The sequence below is a fragment of the Panicum hallii genome, chromosome 7, assembly GCF_002211085.1.
Source record: "Panicum hallii strain FIL2 chromosome 7, PHallii_v3.1, whole genome shotgun sequence".
In the NCBI taxonomy this organism is placed as follows: Eukaryota; Viridiplantae; Streptophyta; class Magnoliopsida; order Poales; family Poaceae; genus Panicum; species Panicum hallii.
The window spans coordinates 42565056-42592712 of record NC_038048.1 but is presented as its reverse complement, the minus strand read 5'-3'; the positions used below and the strand labels follow the sequence as shown (position 1 = coordinate 42592712).

Here is a 27657-nt window from a genome sequence, read left to right as displayed (position 1 = left end):
ATAGTAAAATCTTTATTCATATGCTGCTGTAGTTGACGCCAAGAAAATCAAACCATGGATCTCTGGTTCTCTCTATCCTACAACGGTCTGCTACCTAACCTGTTACTCGTGACAGCCAAGAACCGTCAGGAATAGAGTGACCAGGCATCAAGAGTAATGTGTTCTCCTGTGGTGACCATGCATTTTGTGAGACAAAAATGCTACTATTAAAGGCTTCCTAAACAGCACTGTCTGACCGTATCCGTATATGTGTGGTTACAGAGACACAGTGCTGCTGGTGGCTGCTGCTGCCGCCGCCTGCTGGACGTCGGTTGATCTCGGCAGGATGCCCAGCTATCAAATGCATCGGCCGGCGTGTCTGCCAATTGTGCTCGACTTCAATGATCCGTGGCATGCATGCCACCCGACTCATCTCTGACACCCCTCGCTAGCTCCTGCCTGCGCGTTCTCTCTCCCTCTGTGTTCAGCTCCAGCATGCATGGTCGACAGACAGGGGCCGGGCCGGAGCGGAGACGACGGATCGGAGGCGGATGACATCTCTGTACGCATCAAAGTTGCCATCGCAAAAATGTGCCTCCTAAAGTCATGTGTTCCCCCTGCTGGAAAAGGCGTGTAAGCTACACTAGCAGCAGCTCGGCTAGCTGCACGCTTTCGATCAGGTTTCTCCATGGAAGCATGCATGCATGCATGGCAGCAGGACGTCCGCCCGTCTCTCATCATCCGGCGACTGATGCGATTGTTTTTTTTTTTGAAAGAAACTGATGCGATTGTTCCATCACCCGTCGCCCAAAGTCCAAACCGTCTGTGAGAGTTTGTGTGCGTGCTTGCATGCACGCGCATGCGTCGGTCGAATCGATGGCTTTCTCTGACGCCACTCTCTGGTGCGTGCTGTGACCTTGCCGAGGGAATCGGTAACCGTGTAGCGCGCCGTCGCTTCGATTTGATCGACGAGAGCGCGGCGGAGGACAAAGTAGTTCTCCTGGCACAAACCAACCACCAGGCGAGAGCGCAAAAACCAGCGCGCGCGGTCACAAGTCCATCAGCAAAGGCATCTGTTCTCCGTTTGGTCAGCTGCGGCCATCGCGCTGAAGAATTGTTTTGGCGGACCAAACGCGGTTCTAGCTGGCAGCTCCGAGGTTCGCCGATCGGAGCTGACCATGTTCCTGTGGAAGAATCCAAGGTTTATTCTTAATCTTGCAAACGGCACATGCAGGAGCACATCATCAGGACTGACCGGCGTTGATCTACTATCTGAAATACTAACCTGCCGATCAGGCTTGTTCAGAGGATACCTGCTACTAGCTGCTATGCAGCTTGCATGCGAAGATGCACCTTGGTCTTCATAGGGTGTAAATTAATTATTTCATGTTCTTGTTTGAAGATCTGAGAACCCTGCTTCAACTAGGTTTTTTTTTCTATCTACCTTGAGCTAATTAGGACATCATCTTCAACCTGACCAGATGGTGGTTGGCGGATTGCGAGAATGCCGCGTCAAACAAGGGTGCTTTTTCTAACATACTCACCAGCTAGCGGTAGATATTGCCGGTTTGATTTCAGGGCATTTCTTGTATTATTGGTCTGGTTTCGCAGCTAAGGAAAAAAAAACACCCACCAACACCAACTAGCAGCAGTGGTCCTTAAAATCTCAGCACTCCCGGTCGATCCATCTCTATGGCATTTTATGGAAGCTGTGTTGCCATTTTCTTAGGCAGCTACTCAGGCTTTTCATTGGCACAAAAGTACGACTAAACTCTGAAAGAAACCTGTAGGGTGTACCCTCTGTGCAGGTGACGAGCAAATAGAGAAGAATCTGTCGTGCGTGCATTGTGGCTTTGTGCTTAACGAGCCCTATATCCTCGGGGTCCGCAGCTACAAACGATAGATCTTCACTTTCACGAGCTTTGTTTTCCCCACCCTAACCACTGCTATCCTGCAAAATGTTCTGCGCTGGTACCACTTGCCAGCATTTCCTCTGCTTCGGGCTCTTGACAGGCCGGTGTGGCATCGATTGCGATCAATCCATTGACTGAGCTTGAAGGAACATGCTGACCAGTATTATTACAACATGTATACATACAGCTACACTTGTTCTTGTAGTGCGAGTGCCTACCTTTCTGTAAATGAGCAAGTGGTCGTTTCAAACTATATGTGCCAAATTTGCAAGTTGTCTTTGGTTAACAAATTGCGCAAAATTAATATGTGGATTACTGCCGTAAAGCAAATGGCGCGGTAGCTTCGAAGCTTATTTTACCATTCTTATATCTTTTTTAAAAAATATATACATATCCTAGAGCAACTTGTTTGGTAATGATATTACTTGGAGGAGATTACTTGATCTCAACGTATAAGAATCTTTTTAATATTTGGTACCATGGCATTTTGAAGAACATTTGGATTGTATTAATTTAAGAATACTTTTTATTAGCACTAACAATAGGTGAGCGCTAGCTATGCCCACTTGATATTGTAAGCGACTGGGTTCGAATCCGGGTAGGCAGGCTCCTCATCATGTAGGAGTTCTCCATTACCCGAGCTCGTCCTGATTCTTATTTTTATTAGTTAAAAACATCTTAACTAATTAGATTCTCTAGAGGGTACTTCCTCTCAAGAGTCAAGTCCTAACCTAGTGGTCCAGAAGACTTGTGTGGAAGTTGAACAAAATATTAAAGGTTCCGTTAGGCGAATATATACATTATTATCTTCTGCAAAAGCAAGCCACACATGATCATTTTAAACGTAAGGCATTCAAAAGATTCGCCAAAATTCTCAAACCAATCATCTTGCTGTGCCAAAGGGCATGCATCCGGAAAGCCAGTCGTTTCTCATTTGAGCTGGCTACTACACCTCCATTACTCAAGTGTATGCAACTGGGTACATCATGCATTATTTCAGCGTCCAACTGAACATATATATACATGCTGTATATAGTCTGAGCAAAATTCTCCATCATGTGCTTCATTTTAGTGCCACAAATATACTACTTATAACACCATGGAAGTCGGCACAAACCAGGTATCTGATGCAGGAGGTCAGTTTATTTGCTGCGCAGGACACCTCTTGAGCTACGTTAAAAAAACTAAAAAAGGGGGGCCGTTTCACCGCCTGCACATGCGCAGTTTTCTGCCGACATGTGTATGGGCAAGTAGCGCCCGCGCCCCACTTGCAGTAAACTGGGCAGCGCCAACGCGGCTCTGATAGGTGTCCAGCGCGCCCTGCCCTGACCCGGCCGGCCGGAGAGATCCGAGGCGCTGCCCGATCGCGCGGCGCCATTGGGAGGTCCGGGTTTGTCCGCATGCGCGCAGCGGCTTTTGCCGTTGCCCAGGGGAGTAGCCAGGCAACTTGCATTGGCGAGAGGGAGGAGCAGCGCGCCGCGCGCAGGCAGGTAGGCGGGGGCATGACCCCCCTTTCAGGCTTAGTTTTATCGGAGCTCCAACTTGCTGGTGTGAGGTCAATGAGGCCTTAATCATGCCAGTAAACTATGGATTAAACTAATCCCGCCCAGTAATCTGCTGCTGTTCAAATGAGTGGCCTGTTGTTTTATCAGCCCCATAACGCAGTGATGTCACCGACGAAATGGATGATTACATCAGTAAAGCAGAATGCAATTTGCATTGGACATAGAGCTAGATGTACTCCCTCCGTTCTAAATTGTAGGTCGTTTTTGCAAATCTAGATAGGTAGATTTTATTATGCATCTAGATATACGCTAGTCTAGATACATAACAAAAATTATGCATCTAGTTTCGCCAAAACGACCTACAGTTTGGAACGCAGGGTGTACTACTGATTGCCCTCTCTAAATTCTGAAGTCTGAACTATTTACTTGCTTTGGATAATGGGTGCACAAATACGCCAGAGATAAGGTAGCTGCATATTTGGTTTTTATATTCTGCCATCCCAAAATTAACTTCCTTTGTGTCACTAGAAAAGAAGAATAATATCCTATCCTACTATTTGTTACTGGCGAGCTAGGCTTGAGAAGATGGTATCAGATCAGACGCGCGGCACCTGAGAAAAAAACAATTTCAGGTGATGGTGGGGGAGAAGCCTTTGGAAGCAGAAATGCTTCAGAGACCTGTCCGGATCGGAAGAACCACATGAAGTACGACAAGCATGACATGTCAACAGCAACGCCATGGCCAGCTTCATGCTCCTTTTTGCTACAGTGGTAACATGCACAGTAGTACTGCCATCTGTATTTTAATTTTTGCTCACCTTTTGTCCTTGAGGTATATGTCATATGGTGCACGGTATGTGATAATCCAATTGTTCAGCATCATTCGATTTTATTGCATGGACAGCAGCATGCATGTGTGTACCTGACTGCAGGTTTAAATTTGGTTATTATTTCTTCCACGGATCTTTCATATAAATGTCCATTGTGGCGTGTACTATGCTGCAGGGAACAGGCTCTTTCACAGACATCCCTGCCAGCGCTCTGTTGTTGCCGTGGGCAACAGTCCTCCATGACAGGTGGGACTGCAAACAGCTAAGAAATTAGGAAAAGGTAAAAGTATGCTGGGGAATGCACCAACAAGATGGTGGTTATGCGTAAGTCCAGGCCACCCTAGCAATGTATGCATCCCTGCATTGATCATTTATATTCTGACAGGAGCATTTACATTGTTCCCGGCAATGGCACCAATATTGCAAAGTTCAGTTTTATTCTTGCTCAAAACGAGGCCATTGCTGAGTACGGAAATGTCAAGAAAATTTATAGTTACAATAGGCATAGCACCGCAGCAGACTACTACTAATAATAATGTAGACAAAAGAAATTAAAGAACCAATGGTCAGTGGGAGCGTGCACAAGCGTAGTATTTTTTTAATGGACGAAGTATATATGGACTCTGACTGCAAAGTATTTGTGCTTGTGTCAGACTCTCTGAACCAATGCAAGCCGTTTTTTTCAGGGTTCAGACTACCCAGGCATGCCACAGATCACATCAATCAGGCAAAGTGGAGGACATTTCATGGTTTGATGTGATCCAAGTTGGAAGTCCGGTCTGAATCTACGGAAACATTTGGGGAGCAATTAATGAATCCCTGCCATTGCTGCAGTGACCTCAGTAAGCACTTGTTTGAAACCTATGAGATCCACTGTATTTTTACAGGAAACAGAAGTATTCCGGCCTGTCTCAAACCGGGCGGGGGGACTACAGATGAGAGGGAGCTAGTAGTCTAGTACGCCCTTTTTGTACTGGATGTTTCAATCCTTTTGCATTAGGACCCGCCAGATTTGCGTTTTTAGCCTCCAGCAAGTCCTAAATGGAATCTTGGTATACAAACGCTTTTCAGTTTTCACAAACGCCATTGTTCAGGAAAAATTGGCAATGGACTCTGTATTGACGCGGCGGCAACGGCCGTTTAGCAGAACTGTCTTAATCATGCTGCTACTCAACCCTGGATTTGCGGTCCAATTGTAAGCATCGGTACGGCATGTGGAGGAAATTAAAAGTGTTCAAAAGGAATCAGTCTAATCATGCATGGTTGCCGGAAAAGCTAAGAACAGCCAGCTCTGACTAAGACCACCAATGACCAACTGAACTCCAGCGACATTTAGGCTCCTCATTACTTGTTATGAGCACACCCTGATTGGTATGTAGATGCTGTTGTCTTGGTATGAGGCATTTGACTAGTCAGAAAATCAAGCTAATTAATATATGATCCTAATTAAATGAACTATGTCAACATGCAGTAGTGCATGTAAACTTTATACTAGTAGACAATTATCCGATTATGATTAAATTGACCATCAAGTACAGTAGCCAACCAGAAGAGGGACGTAAGACAGCAGCTAGAAGGGTGAAAGGGACACAACACCTTGCTTTTATTGGTAGTTGCATGACTAATCTTCTGTCTGGTGATGGCGAACGAGATGTCGGAGTAGCTGAACCATAGATTAATTAGTAGCTACTAGTTGCATGCCTCCGAAACTATTGGGATGATGGATGACAATGCAAAGGCTGCATGATTTGGATCCATTCCCTTGATACTTACATACTACTAGCTGCCTGCCTTGTGTGCTGCCACTGGCCGGATCACGCGTGGGGCTGCTCCGATCCCCTTTTCTTTTCCCTGCATCGCATCAGTCTTCTTCTTCATCACCTGCAACGATTGGCCGCCGGAGTATCGGGAGAGATGAAGATGAGCTGGGGGCCTGACAGAATAAGATACATTAGGCTTATCGCATCCAGTACGTACCGGTATTGTTAATTCAGAAAAGCAACCAAGATAATAATGGATCAGCACTGTGTTGGTCGTTGCTAAATGGGGCGTTGAACGGTCTGCTCCCGATCCGTAGCACAGGGAAGCTATGATAAGCTTTGATTATTATTGTAAGCCCTGTTATAAGTTTCAATCAAATAAAAAGGTGTATATATATAATTATAAGCACTGTTCACCTGATGCCGATGACGATGTGTGATGGGATTTAGGCCGGCGCCACGACGTGGATGTTTGCTTATAATTGGAAGTCACGAGGTGTGCTGGGTGGCGGCCTCACCACATATAGAAGCTTGGCTCACGCACCCTGATGGAGAAATCAAACTCGTCGCGGAAAGGGAAATTTCACAGCCGTCGTGGGATGATCTGTAGCGTTGCTTTGCGTGATGGGCACGGAAAAAACCAAAGAGAGAGGGAAAATAATTGGAGTGGTCGCTCCACGTGCTAAACTGCTGATGCCATGACCATGACCTGTGTTGAGCTTGATGGAGATAAGCATAAGGTAGCTAGCTGCTGCGCCTCCTTACGTTCAGAGAACAACGACTCGACTCCAATAATTTACCAGCGGAGAAGACTCGATCGGCAAGGGTTTGCCAGTTCCTGGCAACAATGGATAGAAGTGTGATTACTGTTCTTGTGTTTATTTGTTCAGCTTTTACCCTGGAAAAGCGTCGTCAGTAAACTACTTTTGAGTGGTCCTTTCCTTTTTATTACTGTGCTACCAGGCTACCACCAGCAGTAGTCATCCGATATCGCCCTTACATTCTTTTCAAAGAAGAAGAAGAAGAATTAAGAAGAGTAATTCAGAGCTAGATCCTATCACAAAGCTCCAAACTAAGGTGATAGTTGCAGGTGTATGCTACGTGGAGCACCTGGAGCCCATAACCTTAGCTTTCCTCGGCGCTGTACGCTTACCATATTTGCATCGAGGTGCCTCGCAGCATCTTGTGCATTCCAGTCGGCGTCCCAGTGTCCAGCACTCCCGTACTTGTCATCCACAGCGTGCTGATTAGCCGGGAAGACACAGCTCGGGAGCTTCGCCTTTCCTCGCTCCTGTTCCTCCTCCTCCTCCTTAGCTCACTTTCGCTCCCCATTCAAGCCGGGGCACTCGCGCGCACCACGCACTACGTCCGCCGGCCGCCCATTCTTCGCCGATACAAATCCAGCAAAGTCAAATGGAGGCACCTTTTCTCCCTCGTGCATTATTCGGTTCGCCGGCCGGCTAGGTTCGACGGCTTCCATGTACATGCCGCGCCTTTGCGGCGGAGCCACCGGAACCAGTGGTGTGTGCCCATGGATGTTGCGCGCACTTGGAATGAATTCAGTTAGAGCCCATTGCCGTCAGGTTCGCATGAATGCCCCTTTGATGTAAAAATGCATAAAAAACTGATGTTCATGTAGGGAAGCGCCGCTACGTGCCTGTGCCAGCTGAATAATTGCCTCAATCTTTCTCTTTTAAAAAGAGAGGATTTTTACTGCACTCAATACAACCATATACTACTTGAAAAGTACTCTTATGTAGACATCTAACGGTCGAGATTTTTTATACCATTGAAACATTGATTAGTAGTACGAGATAGTATATCTAGATAGTATAAGAGTAATATGGGAAAAATCATTTCACTACGAGGTTTCATCCTGATACAACGGCCTAAAAGTGTTGTAATATACTAAAAATGGTTGTAATAGATAAAATTGCAAAATAATATAAAAATTATCCTTAATCTAATTAAGTTACTAATGGCAATCTTACCTATTCTAATGGATACCATCTTTTTTATACTACATACTATTGAGCACTAGTAATAAGGTGCTAAAAGGAAAGGCAGATCGATCTTTCTCCGGGTACTTCGTGCAGATCAGAAAACCACCACCACCACCACCCATACCGCGGGGTTAAAAACTGATCCAGTTGCTGCTAGTAGTTTAGGGGAAATGTTGGTGGTGCTAAGACTTGAGCGGATCGGAGGAACCACCAGTGAGAGGGACAGCAGGGAACAGGTAACGCGATGTGCAGGCACTGTCCCCAGCCAATTGACGCGAGCTGGGAGAAGAGGACTGGCTGGGGACTCGTCGCCTTCCCCCTGCACTGCACACGGCACTGCTGCCCCAACAACAACCGGTACCGCCCCTGCGACTAAAAAATTGGGGGGTGGCACATCACGAGAGGACGCTTGACGTAGCATGGTACTCCCCCGGCATGTGTGCACGCCACATTTCCAAGAGCCTCCTCCGTCCTGCCTCCTGCAGTGTGTGTGTGTGTGCGCACGTTTTACGAATAAACAAGTGTAGATGCTTTTTTACTTTCACTCCTGTCGCACGCAGAGGGCATCTCGGCAGAGGAGGATGGACATATGGATGGATGGATGGATGGATGGATACTTTGGTTGAAGGTCTCTAGAACCCTACTGGCCTTTTTGTCTCGGGGAAGCCTCGCCAAGGACACCTCACTCGTCTTGTAAGCTGGGTCCATGCACCATACACGTATCAATCATTACCTCCACTCAATAAACCTAATAATATTGCACTGAGGAATTTGCATTTTTGTGCGCTTAACAAAAGTTTTCTAGGAAAAAGGCACTTCTGTATGTACATTGTGATATGAGCACGCTGCGTCTTTGTAGGTGTCTTTTCGCCACTATCTGGCATGTCTGTTACCCTGAGCCTTTTTCATCAATAATGCTGGTTTCATGATGAATATGCATGTTTGGTTTCCTCGCCTTGCCTCGTCTATCATGGCGTCATCGATGGATAAGGAAATCATCAATAGTGACGCGTGGGGAGCTAATTATTTTTTTGATAATTTCCAAAAGAGCACGAAGCGCTATAGGAGAATTCTTCATTAATTGTTAGCTAAGAAATTAGGATGAAGCAAGGTGGTTTCTTTATCCTTCTTTTTGCAAAAAAGATTTCCGGGGCAAGGTCTAATTTGGTTCAAGGTGTATCTTAGGCCAAACTCTTTTATATACCTAGACAGTGGGACACTGCCTGGATCAGCTAGAGTGTGAAGCCGGATAGCAAAAATTGTTAGCTGAAAATTAATAGGACCTATTTAGATCAACTTGAGCTAAAATTAGCTTGATGGATCCAAACAGGCCCCTAAAATAAAAGGCAGAGCTCATACCAATTTGCTAGAAGAAAAGATGAAGCAAGGTGAAAATGGAAACTAACTTTCTTGTTTAATGACCTTGTTGGGTAAGGCGAGAAAAAAAAGAACCAAATATATATACAGTGACACTGCATTTGGTTTCTAAAATTGTCAAATTATTGGTGGTAACGAAAAAAGAATCCTGCTGATGCTCAGAATTAGCTAGCTGCCAATAGCTAGCATGATATGAACCCTACAATAAGTACGGGGGCTGGGGGCAGAAATTGCTGCGCAACATGTCCCGCGCGCAGCACATGTGATTATCTCCGTCTACGCATCCAGCCGTGAGAGCGATGTGTGGTTGAAAGAAACGGCCTCGAGTGGCTGATCCCTTTGGTTCTAAGCACAGCTACGAGCCGAGTCCACAGAGGCATGTCTCGCGGCTGGCATGCGTGTCATACTTGATCCCCATATCATGACAAGGACGAGCTCACATGAGCCCAACCAGTTGATCCATGCATGGGCCCCACCCTACTCCCGCCATCCTTCCTCCTCCTCCTCTGCAAAGCTACCACTGGGCTGCGCTGCAGCGCGGTACTACAACCTACTTTCCCCTGCCTAATTACCTGCTCTCAACTCAGAGCAATTCACGTTTCAGTTTTTACCGCGGGGAGATGAGTATTTTTCACCCCAAAAAACTTCAAGAAGCTAGACACTGCAGGAGCATGTACTCCCAGATGGTCCATGCAGTTAGCATGCATTTGTTCCTTTGTGCATTGGCTGTGAAATGAGATGCCTAGTGGTGTTGGTATATGCACTGCACATCATTTCTTGCCCAGTAATTCGCACTGGTTTGTGCGACGACTTCCTCGGCCTCTGATGATGACCAGACAATGTAGATTGGGACTGTAAATTCAATCGAGTAAAAATAATGCACACATGGAACGGTATTTAAACCGACAACTGTTGATCCGCTGCGAGTTTTGTCAGTTCCTCGAAATTTCATCGTTAGGATCGAATCAGTGGTTTATTTATGGTTAACACAGTACAGCCTGCTCATCACTCGGTAACTAGTAGTATTCAATAAGACCCCAAAATAACAGAATACAGAAAGGCAAGGAGTAGGGCCATGCAATGCAACACAACGCTCCAAGCAAGATCAACAGTACAATACTCTCAGAATAGAAATGCAGAATGGCGATACACCATTTTCCTGCTACGACCGCTAGTCGAAGGCGAGCTGTGTCGTCGCCGGTCGGTCGGTCACCTTCCCGGAATCTTCTAGGGCAGGGCCTCCTCTCCCCAGCTCACCTCCCTCATCCCCGCCCCTGGGCTGGGCTCCTCCTCCTGTGGGAACGCAGCGAGCGCGGCAGCAGCTAGCAGCTTTCCCGCAGCTCGCTCGCTTTACCCCTCCCAAGCAAGCGCCACTAGTCGCGAGAGAGAGAGAGAGAGAGAGAGAGGAAACAACCACACTTAATTACCACCACGCACTTTCTCTCTCTCCGTCCCATCGATCCCTCTCCCAGCCCGCCTCGTCGTCCTCCGACGCGCGGCGGGGATCGATCCGAGCGCGCGCGGGGGGTCAATGCGATGCGAGCGCCGGGGGCAGATGAATCGCTTCCCGTCCCCTCCCGATCGGCCGCGTCGTCCTAGCTAGCTGCCGAGTCAAATTCACCCCCAGCGAGAGGAGAGAGAAGGGGGGAGAGAGAGCGAGAGAGGGAGGGGCAGACAGATAGGAGTGGTAGATATAGATAGGCTCATCGCGGATAGATCCCCGCCTCCTCTTCACTCTCCCCAGCAAGCAACCGAGCCAGCCTCCACCCCGCCTCCGCCGCGCCTGGACCGCGTCGCATCAAAGCCACCGCAACAGGGACAGCCGCTCGAAAAGGAAGGCATCCAGCACGAGGAGGAGGCCAGCCGCCAAGCAGGGCGCGGCGTAGCTGCTATGGAGTTCGCGAGCTCGTCGAGTAGGTTTTCCAAAGAGGAGGACGAGGAGGAAGAGCAGGAGGAGGAGGAGGAGGAGGAGGCGTCCCCGCGCGAGATCCCCTTCATGACAGCGGCAGCGGCGGCCACCACGGGAGGGGCCGCCTCGTCGTCGTCCTCGCCTCCCGCGGCGGCCACGGCGTCCGCGTCCGGCTCGGCTGCCCTCCGCTCCAGCGACGGCGCCGGGGCGTCCGGGAGCGGCGGCGGCGGCGGGAGCGACGACGTGGAGGTGATCGAGAAGGAGCACATGTTCGACAAGGTGGTGACGCCCAGCGACGTGGGGAAGCTCAACCGGCTGGTGATCCCGAAGCAGCACGCGGAGAAGTACTTCCCGCTGGACGCGGCGGCCAACGAGAAGGGCCTCCTGCTCAGCTTCGAGGACCGCGCCGGCAAGCTCTGGCGCTTCCGCTACTCCTACTGGAATAGCAGCCAGAGCTACGTCATGACCAAGGGCTGGAGCCGCTTCGTCAAGGAGAAGCGCCTCGATGCCGGGGACACCGTCTCCTTCTGCCGCGGCGCCGGGGAGGCCGCGCGGGACCGCCTCTTCATCGACTGGAAGCGCCGTGCCGACTCCCGCGACCCGCACCGCATGCCGCGCCTACCGCTCCCCATGGCGCCCGTCGCGTCGCCGTACGGCCCGTGGGGCGGCGGCGCGGGCGGCTTCTTCATGCCGCCCGCGCCGCCCGCCACACTCTACGAGCACCATCGCTTCCGCCAGGGCCTCGACTTCCGCAACATCAACGCCGCCGCGCCGGCCAGGCAGCTACTCTTCTTCGGCTCCGCCGGCATGCCCCCGCGCGCGTCCATGCCGCCGCCGCCGCCTCCAACTCCGCACAACATTATGATGGTGCAACCCAGCCCCGTGGTTACGGCGGGTCTGCCTCTGCCCATGGTTCTCGACTCGGTGCCGCTCGTCAACAGCACGACGGCGGCTGCGAAGCGCGTGCGCCTGTTCGGAGTCAACCTCGACAACCCGCAACCGAGCGGCGGCGAATCAAGCCAAGACACCAACGCATTATCGCTGAGGATGCCGGGATGGCAAAGGCCGGGGCCATTGAGGTTCCTCGAATCGCCTCAACACGGCGCCGCCGGTGCAACTGGTGGGGCCGAGTCCTCTGCAGCCTCGTCGCCGTCGTCATCGTCGTCCTCCAAGAGAGAAGCGCACTCGTCATTGGATCTCGATCTGTGAGCTAGATCGATCAGGCGACCTCGGTCGATTCGGAGCGTACAAAAGGAAAGTTGAACAATTCTTCCTTCGGTCTGCTACCTTCTTCTTCATCATCTTCTTCACCTTTTGAGATTCCATTATAACTTTTGATGATAGGATTTAGCTTCTTAACATTTTGTTTTCCAATTTTTGTTTCGGCCATTCAAATCCTTGTGTTGGCTTGACAATATATAGAGAGAAGTTAGGCGAATTAATCAATTATTAATGCTTTCATATGGTTTCAAATCTGATTCAGTTTTTGCTTCGCCAGTCACCGCTATTGATCGATACATTTTTGCCCTCGCTACTCGATTCCATTACTATACGGAAACTTAACTCTTTATGTAGCTTGGTTGGACAATTCCGATTGCCCTACATATGATAACACACCTTCAAATCTGCACTCCCCACAGCATCAGTACCATCTGAATCGTAACACCATAGGTGCAGTGCAATATGCATTGTGCCTTTCTTGCATCATATGTATGATCTCTTCTCGTCCTAGATTGGAGTTGCAACCACACACAGCTCTCAGAAAAGCATGGAGAGACAACGACATTGACAGCAGATTAGCTGCAGTCAGCAATGCAGCAGGCAAAGCCATGGAGCTAGCTACGCGCATTGCAGGTCAGATGTTCATAAATTCTAAATACTCTTCTCGTCTCCTTCATCAGTCTGTGCTCATTATCTCTTATATTTGTCTTGTCGTCATTGCTGCCACTCTTGTTTTCATTTTCGTGCTTTTGCCGGACACCACTTTCTATACTGTTGCACGCTCTTTGTCCATACTACATATATACCATGATGCATCATGGCATAATAGTAGATCGTATGGTAGGCACTAGCACCAGCAAAATGGAAGAATTTTCTTCTTATGGTTTTACGCAAGGTCAACTGAAAATTAACCCCTGTCGTGGGCCAAATTACATGTGGTTTTGTTTGTCTGGGCCTTGAGTGGTATATAGACTCCAAGAGTTCTTTATGGCCCCCTGGCAGTCTGTAAAGAGGGGGAGGAGGGGTGGCATTGCCACTGGCCTTAACTTCTTTTGTACGGTCTGATGAACGATTTATGGGGGAGGAGGGGCCTCAGTACTAACTCTACTGTTGCTGTAGTAGTAGGAACAGTGCTGCTTCGATGTGCACCTCTCTCTGTTGGAGTAGTCTTGGTTGCGTTCTGTGTTCTTGTCCTTTGTGTGTGAGACAGTGAGGAGGAGAGAGCCTGTACATCACCGTCTCTTTTCCTCTTGCTTTTTCACTGCAGCGAGTAGGTACGGCGTGTGTGCTTGCTGGGAGCAATGGAGGCAAAGGCCACGTACTGGCTCGGGAATAGGCATCCATAACTAGCAAGGTGGAGGAGGGGGATCCTTTTGCACTGGTGAGGCCAGAATAGATATGTATAGATGCTGTGTCTACTGACAAAAGTACCTTTGGTCCGTTGTAAGCTGGAAAAGGCAATGTGGAGTTATGGAGAGGTAAGAAAGGGAAGAGCAGTGTCTACATGCATGTGTTTGCTTGTTCATCTTTCTTCCCTTTTAAATATGGTTTGTTCAATAATTTGCCTTTCTTTTCTGGACTTACTGCACTCATTCCATGCTGAACCTCCAACTTCATACATGGTTCTGACGTGCCTAGGGGATCGGAGTGCATCAGGAAATCCTTGGTAGAACAGCTTGTGGCCTCTCACAAAGAATATAGAAGTAATCCTCCACTAAATATTATTATTGTTGGATACAATATATCGAATGCATTTTGTATTTGTAACTAAGAGAGAGAAACATTTTAAGGTTAACCAAGTGTATTCATACATTTAAGGAGAAACCTTAGCTTGAGATGAACTGTAGCCAATTTCTTTTATTGTCACAAGTAGCAATTGCACCCTCTTTGCCACTATTATAGAACACACACATTCTACCACATACACAATATTTCATAAACATAACTGAATGGCGATGGTAATTATTGTGTAGTATTTATCCTTTTCTTCCTAATAGTGAAACTGAATTTCCGCACCCCCCTCTTTACCTGGACAAGTATAGAACACTGAACACAGGCACATTCCTCTTACTTTATATTCATGCATGACATAGTATATGTACAGATATATACTTAGTAACACCTTGATGGGTGATATGTATCTAAAGATTGGATGGCTGGGTACCAATTTTTTATTTCATCTGTTTGACAAATAACTCAGAGTTGTGGGTCACTATGCAAACTATTCTGTGCATTATATTTCTGAAGAAAACAGCCTAAAATAGTAGAATTTGGATTGCACCTGAGGCTATTCCAGAATCTGCAAGCTTTTCTTAGTTGCAGCAGTAATACAACTTAACTCTTTCAAATCCCATTTGTTGATAAATCATATATGCATGAACCAAATCATTGAATGTTTGATAACTATAATAATCGTTTGGAAAGCTTCAACTAATTAGGAAAATTATAGACCTTAATGTAGCTACACAACTGAATAAGTTCAACATTGATCATCATGTATCCAAAGATGAGTTTGTCCCTTTGAAACTAGAGGCTGCTGGTTGTTGCACACCCTTTTGCTAGGGGTGTAGACATTCTCACAGTTAAAATTTTGAAGTTACCTTCATTTTTATCAGAAGCATTCGATGGTCGACCATTACTTTTTTACATTTTTATCTCCCTTCCGAGAAACATAGGATTTAATTGACTATATGCCGAACGATCCAGCAAACTATTTTTGCATATAGTTTTTATTAAATACTTTTTTTGTAGCCTGTAGCGTATATATATGTTCCTTTTAGCACCATAAAAGCTAAGTTGAAGATAATATATGATACCTGGGTTATTAATCTAGACTTCTATATTAATATATATTTCAATTCCCCTTACTGTTCACTTACACGGGTAGGCACAGTATACAAATGATTTTTTTTCTTTTGTTCTGCAAAGCTAGCTAACTTCAAACAGAAAGACTGGACTGAATTACCATTATTTTAGGGAAATGGAGATGGAGCAATGATATACTAGTGAAAAATACATTGCCACTCCTTATTTCTTCTACTTTATAAGATTATAATAAGCTAGTCTGCATGCACCATTTCTGAACATACTTTATCTCATCCCTCATTCCTCAACATATAGGTTTGATTTGCATGTTTCCTGAATATGTGAACGTTATTTATTTAAATGCCAGATATAGTTGTTGTTTTAAATGAACCTAAAATTATAGATAGTTAAAATGAGATTGTCTAATTCATTTAGTCACGCTAACTAGAACAGCTAGATGTTCTTTGGTATCAGCAGTTGGACACGAGATTATGAGAGATAAATTAAAGCTACACCAGGTTCATGCAAGCCTTTTGAAATTGAATACCGATAGATATGACCTTTGTGGTGTGTATGTGTTTGTAACAGTTAGTATAAATATAGACATCTGGAAACATATTTTTATATCTTCATCTTTACTGGCTTTCTGAATAGCCATGATACTTGTCTTTTACATCAGAAAAAGTATCGAATAGACATGCATGCTCGAGTTGCAACAGCTCATCTTTATGTTTCTGCATGTAGTACATGTAGTACATGAATACTCCTTTTTGATGGACTTGACGCAAATTAAGAAAGGTTCCCTCGTGTAGGCAGTGATCAACACCATGGACACTCACGTACTACAGTCTACACCAGGAGGGAATAGCTAGCTAGAGTGGCTAACTTGATGTGCATCATGAGGCATATGCAAAGCATCGTTGATATGCAATTCATGTTCGTTAATTTGATAGAGTTTTTCATTAGACGTCTGTGCCTGCGTAATGTCGGACTAGATTGAAGATTAATGTACTACTGAGTCGGTGCATCGAGTCAGCACTTGCTGGCTAGAAATTAAAGTTTGTCCCTGCATAGATAGATTTTCATCATAGATATAGGTTTCATCATGTTGTACGTTTTCTTTTCTTTTGTGAAACAAATCGTGGTGCGGTTTTTTGACTCCGGCAAAATCTTTCATTCTATTTTCCTGTTCTTAATTGTACGCAGTAGTACATTAGTTTTATAGAAGAGGAGACGACGGCACGTCGATTTCATCTGTATAGAATGTGGTGGTATGGATGCAGTACATATTCGAGTCGTGTTGCCATTGCAAGTAACTAATGCTACGCATGTAGCTTTTAATATTATTTATGACTGTGCAGCCCGTTTTTACTATATCTCTGACTAGACTTTCTGAACAAATATGCCAGGTCCTGGTTGCATGCATGGCTCGGTAAATTGTCTCTTGTGCCGGCACAGTAATTTTGTATCGTATTACTACGTGACACGCATTTTTTTCACTGGTAAGTTTTCTTACGCATTTTTTTAAAAATAAAAACGCATTCCACCGCCTTTTGTGAGGTGTATATGGTCACTCCGATCCGAGTGCGATTAATAGTTAAGAAGCTCAATGTAATTGACAGATCACATCACGGTCTTACGTAAAACACATGTGTGAAGGTAAAACCCTCCGGAGTCCTCCGGATTCTGGAATATGGTCATCTGACGAATTGTGTGTTTGCTATGTAAACGGTATGGTCCTTGAGGTATACCAACAGACTTGAATAATTAGATCATTGTCAATCTTCAGAAATTATAGTCTTTTGTGGTTTAGATGTCAAAACAAATCAAATTTGACTACCGTCAATTGCCTAAATTCTTTTATCTAGCTAGGTACATCTATTCTATACTTTGAACGGGTTTCCTTCACTTTTAACAAACTGAAATAATTTTGGCTCATCTGCATCGTGGTTGATCTCTAGTCATAAAAGAGTTTTGTTTTGGAAAACATGGTCACCAATCTTACTATTTGGCTCCTTTTGGGGCATCCATGTTAATATGTAGGGGGCACACTATGAAAAAAATTAGAGAAATTTACACAAAAAATCCAAAGCATCTAGCCACAAATCCGTTAGACTATAATCAACTTGGGTAACAATAGCCCTAGTATCTATTATGTTTTTTTAAAAAAACTCTCATTTGTCATTATGAAAAATAACCCCTCATGTTAATTTGAATTATCCACCTATGTCACTATAAAAATAATCTAAAGTACCCCTAAGGTTGTATTAATATTACCTACATATTTTATTATAAAAAGATTAAAATTACACCAATATATAATTTTAAATTATCTATTTTTCCATAATTAATATAAAAAATAACTAGCATTAGGTATACATCACGTGTCACCATGTAGACCATATATACATATATGCAAAAAAACGATGAGAATACCGACTTTCGTACTAAATTAATAATTGTAATTTAAGGTTTAGTCAAACTAACACATGTAAAACACATAACAGGTGCGACAAATGTGAAGAAAACTACAATTGTGGATGAAAAAAGTGTATCCTAACTAGAGTCTATCATGATCGAATAAAGATAAGTAGATACCTATATAAATATTATGTTATGATATTTAGACAGAGAGAGAGAGCTAAACAATTTTGATTATTAGATATGGATCCTAATCTTCTCATGAACTTCTAATACTTGTCTCTCTCAAAATTACTAGTCCATGGAGAAGCTCGGGTAAATGATGGACTAGTACAAATAATTTCACCACTAATAAGTACCAATATTGAATACGTAAAAAATGAACAAAGATGTAATATTTTAGAAACTATTTTGAAGACAATATAATTATTTAGAAACATTGCTAAATGCACAACACTGCTAAAGATCGAGTTGTATTTCATATTTATTCATTTATCTACTTTTTGCACCATCTCTAGGGCTGAATATTTTTGTAGATCTTCTGATTCATGCAGTCCAAATTTCTGAGGCGCATTGGGGTGTTTAATTTGCGAGTTGTGTCGCTAACCGTGAAGTTAGCACGACTAGGACCACAAAGGAACTGTTTAAGCCATTGAGTAACGGCACTCCGAATTCATATATTGTAATCTCTCCCTCAATAAAGATGTGCATACCATTGTTTCCACTGTTGTGACACACATATATATTGGCAAAATGGCTAAGTTGGTTGGTCAAAATTCAGGTACAAATTCTCTTTCTTCCAGGTTTCAATAGAAAACCAGGTTGCCCAATCTCCAAGCTTTTGTGCCATGATCAGGCCACCAAGAACCACAGCCGAGTTCGTTGAGATAACTTCTATTATACTCTGTTTGTGAATGTTATGCTATGGCATGCTAGATATAATTAAGAATATTCCCTTAGATTTGTCATGTTTTTACTATATATAATAGAAAAAAAAGATGCTTCCAGTTAACAAATGCTCATGAAAATCAGAACAACTAAGTACTTTTAGAAAGCCGCTGTGTTCTTAAAGTCAGTCAAAGTGAGCTTTTCAGAACTTTGTACCTAACTTAACATACCAGCATGATGCTCATTCATTTTTGGACTTTCCGTTCAGCAAATTTTACAAGACTACCGAGCAAACTGACACATGATGGACATCCACCACTGCACACAAGATATTACCATAGTATAGCAGCAGTACGTCCCACAACACGAATCCACAGCACGCTGTACTCCGGAGGGGCTCCAGAATAATAGCTCGGTACGAGCAGCAAACATGAGCGCGACAAGTGCCCCAGCCTTTGGCGGCCACACGCTCCGAGAAAAATGCTCGAAAAGAGCTGCCACGCCACGCACCTAGCTCCTTGATGAGTCATGCCGATGCGTGAGCTGCTGCTCCCTGAGCTCTGATGGATACCGGCCAGAAACTGAAGCCGCTAAAGGACGGCGGCATGGTAGGAGTAGCCGGCTAGGCAGGCAGCGAGTCCATGTCCATGCCCAAGACGCAAGACAACTAGTCTAAGCGCAGGCCGGCCCTGGCAGCTTTAATTTATGTGTGCCCATATATATCACCACCAGAGCCTTTTGTTTGTAGCAGTATGAATGCGTGTGCTTGCTACTACATACAGTACGAGCTAGGACTCCACACTACACTCATGATGCTTGCTATCTGTTGTGCACTTACCCTGAACCTGGCTAGTTAACATGAAACTAATCTGATGATGATGCATGTGTCTGAATATCTTCAGTAGTGTATGCCGCGTCAACCGTCTAGTGTTGGCGGCAGTTTTTATCTCATGTCGGCAAGGATCTCTCATCAGCAGCTAGCAAGCGCGATCACATGGCAAGCTATGTACTTAACCCAAATTAGGAGTGGATCCATCCAGCGGCCTGATCGATGTGTCCAATTATTAACGCACTTGTTTATGCCCCGGTAAAAACTAAAGGCCGCGGTACACGTAGTACGTACCCGTAGTACTCAGGAGGGAGATGCATGCACGTAGTAGCTCGGCTGCTCCGGACAGGTACATTTACATTTACTACGTACCCGTGCGTAGTATCTCTCTCTGTCTAGCTTTAAGCCTCTAACTTTTACCAAACCTAGGGGCCTGCAGGGTCGTCGTCTCGATCGATCGACCGGGGAGAAGCAAGCGGTTGAATCCTGTCTGATGCGACGGCAGTGCAAGAGACAAAGTCGCATGGCGCTGCCGCTGCCGCAGTGCCTGTCAGGGTGCGCACCCAAAGCCGCCAGCGCTGGCGAACACGCCCGCCGCATGCATGCACACGCCTGCGCCGGTCAGGGCCGGACACAGGAGACAGCGAGATCGATCGACGACGCGGGACGGAGGGGAGTGCTTGTTTGTGCTGCCTGCTGCTGCGTGCAGTGGCGGTGAAAAGCTACGGGGATGGAAAGTTTCAGGGAGCTTTTCTGCTCGCCGTGGACGGGCGCGCGCGGGAGGGGATAACGAACGCGGCACAGCACGGCTGCCGATCGAGATTTCTTCTGGCGAAGAAGGCGAAGAGGAGAGAGATGAGATTTAGTAGTGGTTAGCAAGAAAGGGATGCAGCTGTGAAAACGACGGCTCGGCAGAAAGACGGGGGAGGCCGCCAGGCAAAGGCTCAAAGCTAGACCGAAGATGCCACGAGCCGCTTGGGGGTAGCTGGAGAAGGGGGCCCATCTTCGAAAGGCCTATAGCCTGGTCCTGACACGTGGGCCCGGCCCGGAGCAGTCGGCGGCAGTGGTCCTGTATGAATCTCGTCTCCCTCTCCTTCCTCCTCGTCACGAAGGAAATTATTGGACTTCCTCAAAAAAAAAAACGAAGGAAATTATTGGAGAACGCAGGCAAGACGAAAGAAATATATGTCGAGCGCACAGGCTGGGCCTGAGTAGAGTCGCTGGATCGATCCACTCTTGGTCCATGCGCTGAGATGGGCCAGCCAGTACATCCATACTACTACATGTCAGTATGTGTGCCCCTACATACTCCTGCATTTAATTTGCGTCGTCAAAATTGATTACGAAAAATCTACATTATGTTCCGCAGATCATGGATTTATGTCTGTAAATCAAATCACCTACTGCCTTCCTGTCCAGGTCTGGCAGCTAGCGAATCCTCAGGGGAGAGAGAGCCCTGCACTGCAGCGTGCGCAGCAGGAAGCTTTCTCCCAACACCAGGTTCAGACGCGGAAGCAGCCGCGCTAAGCGAAGCACTCGCACATACACAGTGCCGGGGCATGGACGCCCTTGGCATGCATGCAGCGCAGCAAGCCATCAGGAGACGGGCGCAGGAGCCACCAGCAGAGAGCCATGCATGCGCCGTTGCTTTCATGAACACGCGTCTCCTCTCGCCGGCCTGATCCCCCCTCCTGGCCATGGCCTGCTTTGCATCCTCCCACCTTCCCCCTCCCCTTTTCTATTAAATCCGGCCGCTTTTGAGCTGTTCGCGTCGCAGCCGCAGCCCACCACACAGGGGCGCCGCGCCGCAGGCTTTTGCATGCCCCGCGCCCGCGCGCGTGGAAAGCGCAGCGCGGCCAGTGCCCACCGGTCCGCCCCCGATCCGCTTCGCCAGTGCCTCCCCGTACTTGCCTCGCCAGTCGCCAGCAACCACGACGACGCCTCTCCACTGCCGCCGCCGCTGCTGCTGCTTCTGGTTCATCAAGCTAAGATAGATCATGGAGCGAGCGGCGTGGATCGTGCCATGGCATGCAGTTGCCGGCCGGCCGTGAGGGCGACCGGCGCGCGCGCGCAGGCGCCACCTATCAGGCCACGCACGACAGAGGGCCAAGTGCGACCGCGACGCCACGCGCGGATGCAAGGCGTCGAGCTCAGACGCGATCCTAGTGCGGTTCGATCCGATGGTCACGTGACGCGGCCGGGATCGCGCGGATGGGCGCAAGTGCGGCGAGCGTCCCCCCATCCTGAAGGAGACCTGGCGGGGAAAGCAGCGACACCCTTCGCTGTCGCGCCAGGGGATCAAGGGGCTAGAGCTACGCCTATGCACGCAGGGCCAAGATTTGACACGGGGGAGGGGAGATGAGATGGGAGCTCGAGATCGCCGATGGCAACGCGACATTCTCCGTGCGGTAGCGTCCAAGGGCTACCAGTTCGACTCGTCCCGCTCGTTCCATCGCTGTCCCCGGTTGACGCGGACGCGGCGCCATCGCTGTCGTGCTACGCGGCACTGTGTCGGTCTATACTTGCCTCCTTGCCATTTGCCAGGTGGGGAAGATGAAGCGGAGTAAACAGGACATGAAATCAGGCCGGGTGAAATACGATCTTTCTAATGCTTTTAAGCCCACACGGCCCAGTACAAGATGGTCCAAGGGGCTCGGCCCGCGGGACGCCGTGCCGCCGCGGAGCGTGGGCCCTAGGCTCTGGCTGCCTGGGTAATACAAGATGTTCTTGCTATAACTACTCAGTGAGAATTTTATACATTATTCTGAATGTTCCTATCCATGACCTGTTGCTGCACTTGGCTTTTACATTGTTCTGAATGTAGGCAGCTATTTACTTTCTGTAGTGCTAGCTGTAATGCCTGCAGGTGATTCAGACTGTTGGAAACAAGTGCTTTGCAAAGTGTGTGACCTAGTCTGATACAAGCCTCAGCAGAAGTGAGGGAAGTTGCGCATCACACTGCGTCAACAGGTGCATCGAGGCCACTGCCATTATTAGCCGAGCTTTGTCCAGACTCCAGCGTTAAGAAGCCACAGGGATTCAAATGCTGCACAAATTAGTTTGCCGAAATCTGATGTGTTTGCTTATTTAGCTTGCAATGCTGGTAGGACTTCTAAGGAAGTGCAGGAGACAGATTGCACCGTGCTAGTTTAAAAACTGGGCAAGGCTAGGAAGACTAGTGGGCTCGCCCTATTTATTAAAAAAAAAGAACGAGACGGGAAGGCTGTCTTGCCTCTACCCGTCTCGTTTTTTTTGCTCGCCCTATTTATTCGTCATTTTCTGCTACTGATTTAGAGCGCATTTCTATCTAAATGTTTTGATCTAGAACTGTAAGTTCTGAATGCAAAATCTTGTGATATGTTTTTTTAGGAAAAATCTTTTGACATGTCGATCCGTGTCACGAGCTCCATGTATGTTCTTTACTGAATCTGAGCACGAATTCCATGAATTTGGTTCATATAGTTTGTCCCATGCAGTCTGAATTATTGTGCACGGTTGTCTCATGCATTTAAACTTTCTCACGAATATTGCAAGTACCTGCACTTGTAAAGATTGCAAGTGTCTGTACTTGATGTCTGTAAAGATTGCTACAGCTGCCTTGCCCAAGAATTTTTTCGCGCGCCACTATGTGCAAAGAGCCAAGTTACATATTCAGATGGAAGTTCTTGGGAACCATAAAGATTGGATCACATTGACTGCATCGTAAGGCGTCTCCGCAGGCATCACACGCGTCGCGGTACTGCTCTAGAGTGCAGTAAACATTTGCCAATCGCCCGATCGGTTACACTGTGCCAACCAAACATTGGCAGGAAAAGCATGCACAAGACTTTGAAACAGCAGATGAGCAGAGCTGCTTCAGCAGGGGAGAGGCCTCACTGAGACCTGCTCTGGATATTAACAAGGACGGATCATCGTCTGCCTTCACGGAAGATGGTGATGCAGGGTGTCCGGCGACATGGAGATCATCTGCAGCAGGCTCGAGCTCGAGAACGTCTCCTCGAGGGAGATCTCGATCTTGCTGCTGCTCCCGTTGTTGTCCCTGAGAATGTGCATCAGCTCCTTGGCGACGGCGAGCATGCACAGCCCGTTCTCGGCGCCGGACAGGCACCGGACGGCGAGCTCGAACATCTTCCTCACCTCGTCGTGCGACGCCGGAAGCTGCTTCCCGGACAGGAGCGTCGGGTCGATGACCTCGTGGAGCCTCCCCTCCCTCACCTTGGGCGCGACCAAGTCGAACGGGATCTGCTGCCTCAGCCCCGTCAGGAGCTCGATCAGGAGGTGGCCGAAGTTGCACACGACGTCCTGGTCGTGCGACGCGGAGTAGTACGTCGCCGGCCTGGTGAGCTTGTAGCCGGCGATCTTGGCGGTGAAGTCGGTGTCGAGGAAGATCTCGCTGGACTTGAGGTCGTGGAGGAAGGTCGGGGCGGTCTCGTGCGCCTGCAGGTACGTGAGCGCGCTGGCGAGCTCGATGGCGATATTGACCCGGTGGTACCAGCTGAGGACGCGGCCCTTCATCTGGCGCAGGTGCTCCTCCAGCGTGCCGCCGGCGAAGTGCTCGTGCACCAGCAGTAGGGCGTTGCTGGAGTCGAGGCAGAAGCCCACGACGCGGGCGATGTTGGGGTGGGAGATCTCGGACAGGAGCTCGATCCGGTCCAGCACCAGCCTCAGCTTCGCCTGCGTCTCGTAGCCGATCCTCTGCACCGCGACCAGGGAGCCGTCGTCGAGCACGCCGGCGTGCACCGTGCCGTCGACGGTGTCCACGGCCTTCTCGCTGTCGAACCTCTTCGTCGCTTCCTCCAGCTGCTCGTACGTGAACTGCTTCGTGTCGCACACGCTGCGGAGGATATTGGGGATGCACGCCGGGTCGAGATCCCACCGGCTGTCCTTGGACGGCTGCCTCAGGAACAGCCAGAACGAGACGGCCGCCGCGAGGAAGAACAGCGAAACGAAAAATCCTGTGCACACGCAGCGGAAATCGTTTTTTTTTAAAAAAAAAATCTGGCTGATCAAACAGGGGCAGTGTGTGTGATGACCGCGTACCAGCAAGAACAACTGCCTTCTTGGAGCAAAACCGTCCCTGGCAACAAGCCCTGCCGTCACTTGCTTGCCCACCATTTCTGCAGGCTGTGTACACACATGCGCACACATTTGAGCAATGGTTTGTCGGCATGGCACGTCGATCGTCCGAGTAGAGATCGATCCAAGCAGCAGTATACTTACATGTGCCTTTGGAGCAGCCTGTGCCCTGTGCGAAGCCGTCCCCGACGAGACCCGCCGCGCACGCGCAGCGTACGCCGTCGTGCAGCGCCGTGGCGTTCACGAGCGCCGCGCCATCGGCGCACTTCGCCATGGCGCTGCCCCTCAGCACGGCCCACTCGACCTCGATTCCCCTCACAACCCCGCCCGCCGCCCCTGCCGACGCCGTCCGGTTCCTGACCCAGCTCGAGAAGCCCCGGCACCCGTAGTCCGCGAACACGCCCAGCCCGTTCCCGGGCTTCCAGACGCTGCCGTCCGACAGCGGGTAGCAGCACCCGGACTTGCCGCCGCACGTCGTGACGTCGTCGCAGCCGGCGCGGCAGAGCGAGGAATCCTCGCAGGCGTAGAGGCGGAGCACGTTGGCCGGCGTGACGGCGAGGAAGGGCGCGGCGTCGAGCGCGGCCGCCGGGGAGGTCGGCCGCGAGAAGGGCGCGTACGCCGCGTCGCACGGGGCCGGCGACGCGGGGGCGTAGTCGAGGAGGAGCGACCCCGAGGGGAGGAAGGCGAGGACGCGGAAGGTGGCGGAGCCGAGCGGGAGGGTGAGCGTGGCGTTGCCGCTGCAGGAGAGGCGGAAGAGGGAGGAGTTGGCGCCGGCGCCCCCGCAGGCGGAGGAGTTGAGATGGAACGGGAAGGGGAGGACGAGGTCGCCGCAGCGGTCGGCCCCGCCGCAGCCGCCGGTGTCGGCGCCCTGCGCGGCGGAGGCTGCGAGTGCGAGGAGGACGATAAGGAGGAGGCGGAGGCCGGGCGGTGGCAGAGGAGGAGCCAACATGGGTGGCGGTGGGCGGTCGCGGACGCGCGCCATGCTGCTTGAGATCGAGTGCTCCAGGTCCAGCGTAGTGTTGCCGGGTAGTTGTAGCCTGTAGGTGGACGGAGCTGGGGGCTGCACTTCGGTTGGTGCGCGGGGCTGAGGGGGCGTGGAAGACCTGTTTCCCGGCGGGAGCTCGAGTGCTCGGCAATCAAACGGCCAACGGCTGCCAACGACTGTTGGCGCCGGATTCGGCGCGGAGCCCACGCGCCAGCGGGTGGTGCTTGAGCTTGTTAGGAGGCTGAGCTTGCGCATTTCCATGGCGCTCCGAGATAGGTGCCGCAACAGTAATGGTGACTTGAGTTTGAAGGTTTTCTTTTCGCTTTTTTTCTATTGTGTTAAAGTTCATAGAATTCAAATTGTTTCCCAATGTACACTCCATACACAAGTTCAAAAAATGTGGAGATGAACATTTGGCGACCCAGCACATATTGTTCTGCATTGCGGCGCATAAACATAGATTGTTCTGCACTGCTGCTTAGCTTGGCGCTGTAGAAAATTAAGCCAATTTCTTCAGCAAATTAATGTGATCCAACTATGCATTTCCATGTGCAATGGTCCACGGAAAAAGAAGTTATGAATTACTTATTATAAATATTTTTATATTTTTTGATTTAAAATAAATTACTTATGAATTTTTTGGTTTAAAATTGAATATTTTTAATTTTCATAAAATAGAAAATCACATTCGAAATCACCTAAAGGTCGAAATTTATTGAGTTTTGACAGTTGAATGGTCTATATTATCCGGTTTTGTAGTTGAAGATCGAAAATCAGATTTTTATGATAGTTTGATGGTGTAAATCGGATATTTTCTTTTTATACATATTCCATCCACCATGTTAGAAAGGGCCACATGATCAAATTTGGTCACCGTCCCCGTGCGCCTCATTGGTAGGTCCCGGGGCTCCAACTTGCACTTGAAATGGTGGCGATCTTTCTAGATCCTATGGAGCATGTACATCCCCAGGCAACCCGTCTCTCTTCCTACTATTTCCATTGGTGCTGGCCTGTACACACAAGTATTTGTTCGCATCAAGGTTCCAGGTAGCGCGGAGGTCCGAGCTGGGGAGAACACCGAACACGCTTATCATATCACGAAAAGGATCTCAGCCTCGCCGCAATGATTAGGGGATCCCTTGCCAGCCGTAGGTGTCGCCGTCCGTCCCGCCGCGCTCGGCGCGCGGTGAGCAACAGCCGCCGCCTCCTCCCGCCACGCGAGCAGCGCAAACGCTTACCACTACTAGTAAGCTCCGGAGGGGGATGGCCGGACTCTCGTCTACAGGCTGCAGGGGTAGCGGAGACGACGAGCGAGCGTGTGCAGAGGAGGGGAGGAGCGAAGCGGAAGCGCGGGCCGAGGCGGTGGCGTGGGGGAGCGCGCGGGCGGGCGTGGGGCATGTCGGAGACCGGAGCCGGAAAGGCTTTTTCTAGCGGCCCCCGCCTCGCGCGCGCGCTTCTCCGAGGGGGAGCTTGACGGGGCCAGTTCCGGAGCGGCCTCGAGACCGGCACGGCCGCGCCGCGGTGCCGAGGGCGACACGTCAGTCAGGGGGCCTCGCGGCGCTCGTGCCCGCCGCCGCCGGTGGGCAAGTAGGTGGAGGTGGGCTTCGGTCTGCGCGTCGTGTGCGCCTCGCGCGCGCGGCAACTTGGTACGGCATCCTCGTTTTCAATTGAGGAGATGAAATGATTCGTACGCTATCGGGGCGCGGAATCTCTCTCTCGGCCTCCAAAGCCCGATGATGCCCAGCGTGGCACCCGGTGCCCGTCTCGCTCGTGGGCTGGGCGGTGGGTCTCTCTCCCGTGCGAACGAATTGCTATGTCTGACCCTTTTTCTAATGGGCTGGGGTTAGTTCACTCTCGAAACCGGCAAGACAAAAACGGGCCTGGCCTGCACTACTTTTTAGCTTTATGTACCCGGGCCAGATCTTTTCCATATCGTTGCAGGTGGCCCATTTAAGGCGAACATGATCAGGCCCAGCCAACACGGCGCTCTCTGGGTGGGAACGCTACAAGTGTTTCAAATTCAGGTCACCACCCACCGGAGCCACTCTCATTTCAAGTTCAAATATCAAATATTTTTCCTTTCAGCAGAACGAATATCATGTTTTCCTCAGAGCGTTGAGAGTAGTCGGCAGCCAGACTTGTCGATTTCATTTTCA

At 48.9% G+C, this 27657-nt stretch overlaps 2 protein-coding genes and 1 long non-coding RNA gene across 3 annotated transcripts; 1 reads left to right on the top strand and 2 right to left on the bottom strand.

The window, feature by feature from the left end:
* Positions 1 to 5868: 5868 nt before the first annotated feature.
* Positions 5869 to 6292, bottom strand: LOC112899210. Its single transcript, XR_003230019.1, has 3 exons — positions 6205 to 6292; positions 6001 to 6108; positions 5869 to 5890 (listed from the first exon to the last, which is right to left on the bottom strand). It is a non-coding gene; the product is annotated as an uncharacterized LOC112899210 (long non-coding RNA).
* A 4086-nt stretch (positions 6293 to 10378) lies between these two features.
* Positions 10379 to 12749, top strand: LOC112898905 (B3 domain-containing protein Os02g0683500-like). Its single transcript, XM_025967216.1, has one exon. The coding sequence runs from the start codon at positions 11259 to 11261 to the stop codon at positions 12483 to 12485; it is 1227 nt and encodes a 408-aa protein (XP_025823001.1). The 5' UTR covers positions 10379 to 11258; the 3' UTR covers positions 12486 to 12749.
* A 10334-nt stretch (positions 12750 to 23083) lies between these two features.
* On the bottom strand, positions 23084 to 25498 carry LOC112900815 (probably inactive receptor-like protein kinase At2g46850). The gene is made up of 3 exons (XM_025969610.1): positions 24661 to 25498; positions 24481 to 24564; positions 23084 to 24395 (listed from the first exon to the last, which is right to left on the bottom strand). The coding sequence occupies exons 1-3, from the start codon at positions 25496 to 25498 to the stop codon at positions 23362 to 23364; spliced, it is 1956 nt and encodes a 651-aa protein (XP_025825395.1). The 3' UTR covers positions 23084 to 23361.
* Between the last annotated feature and the right edge of the window lie 2159 nt (positions 25499 to 27657).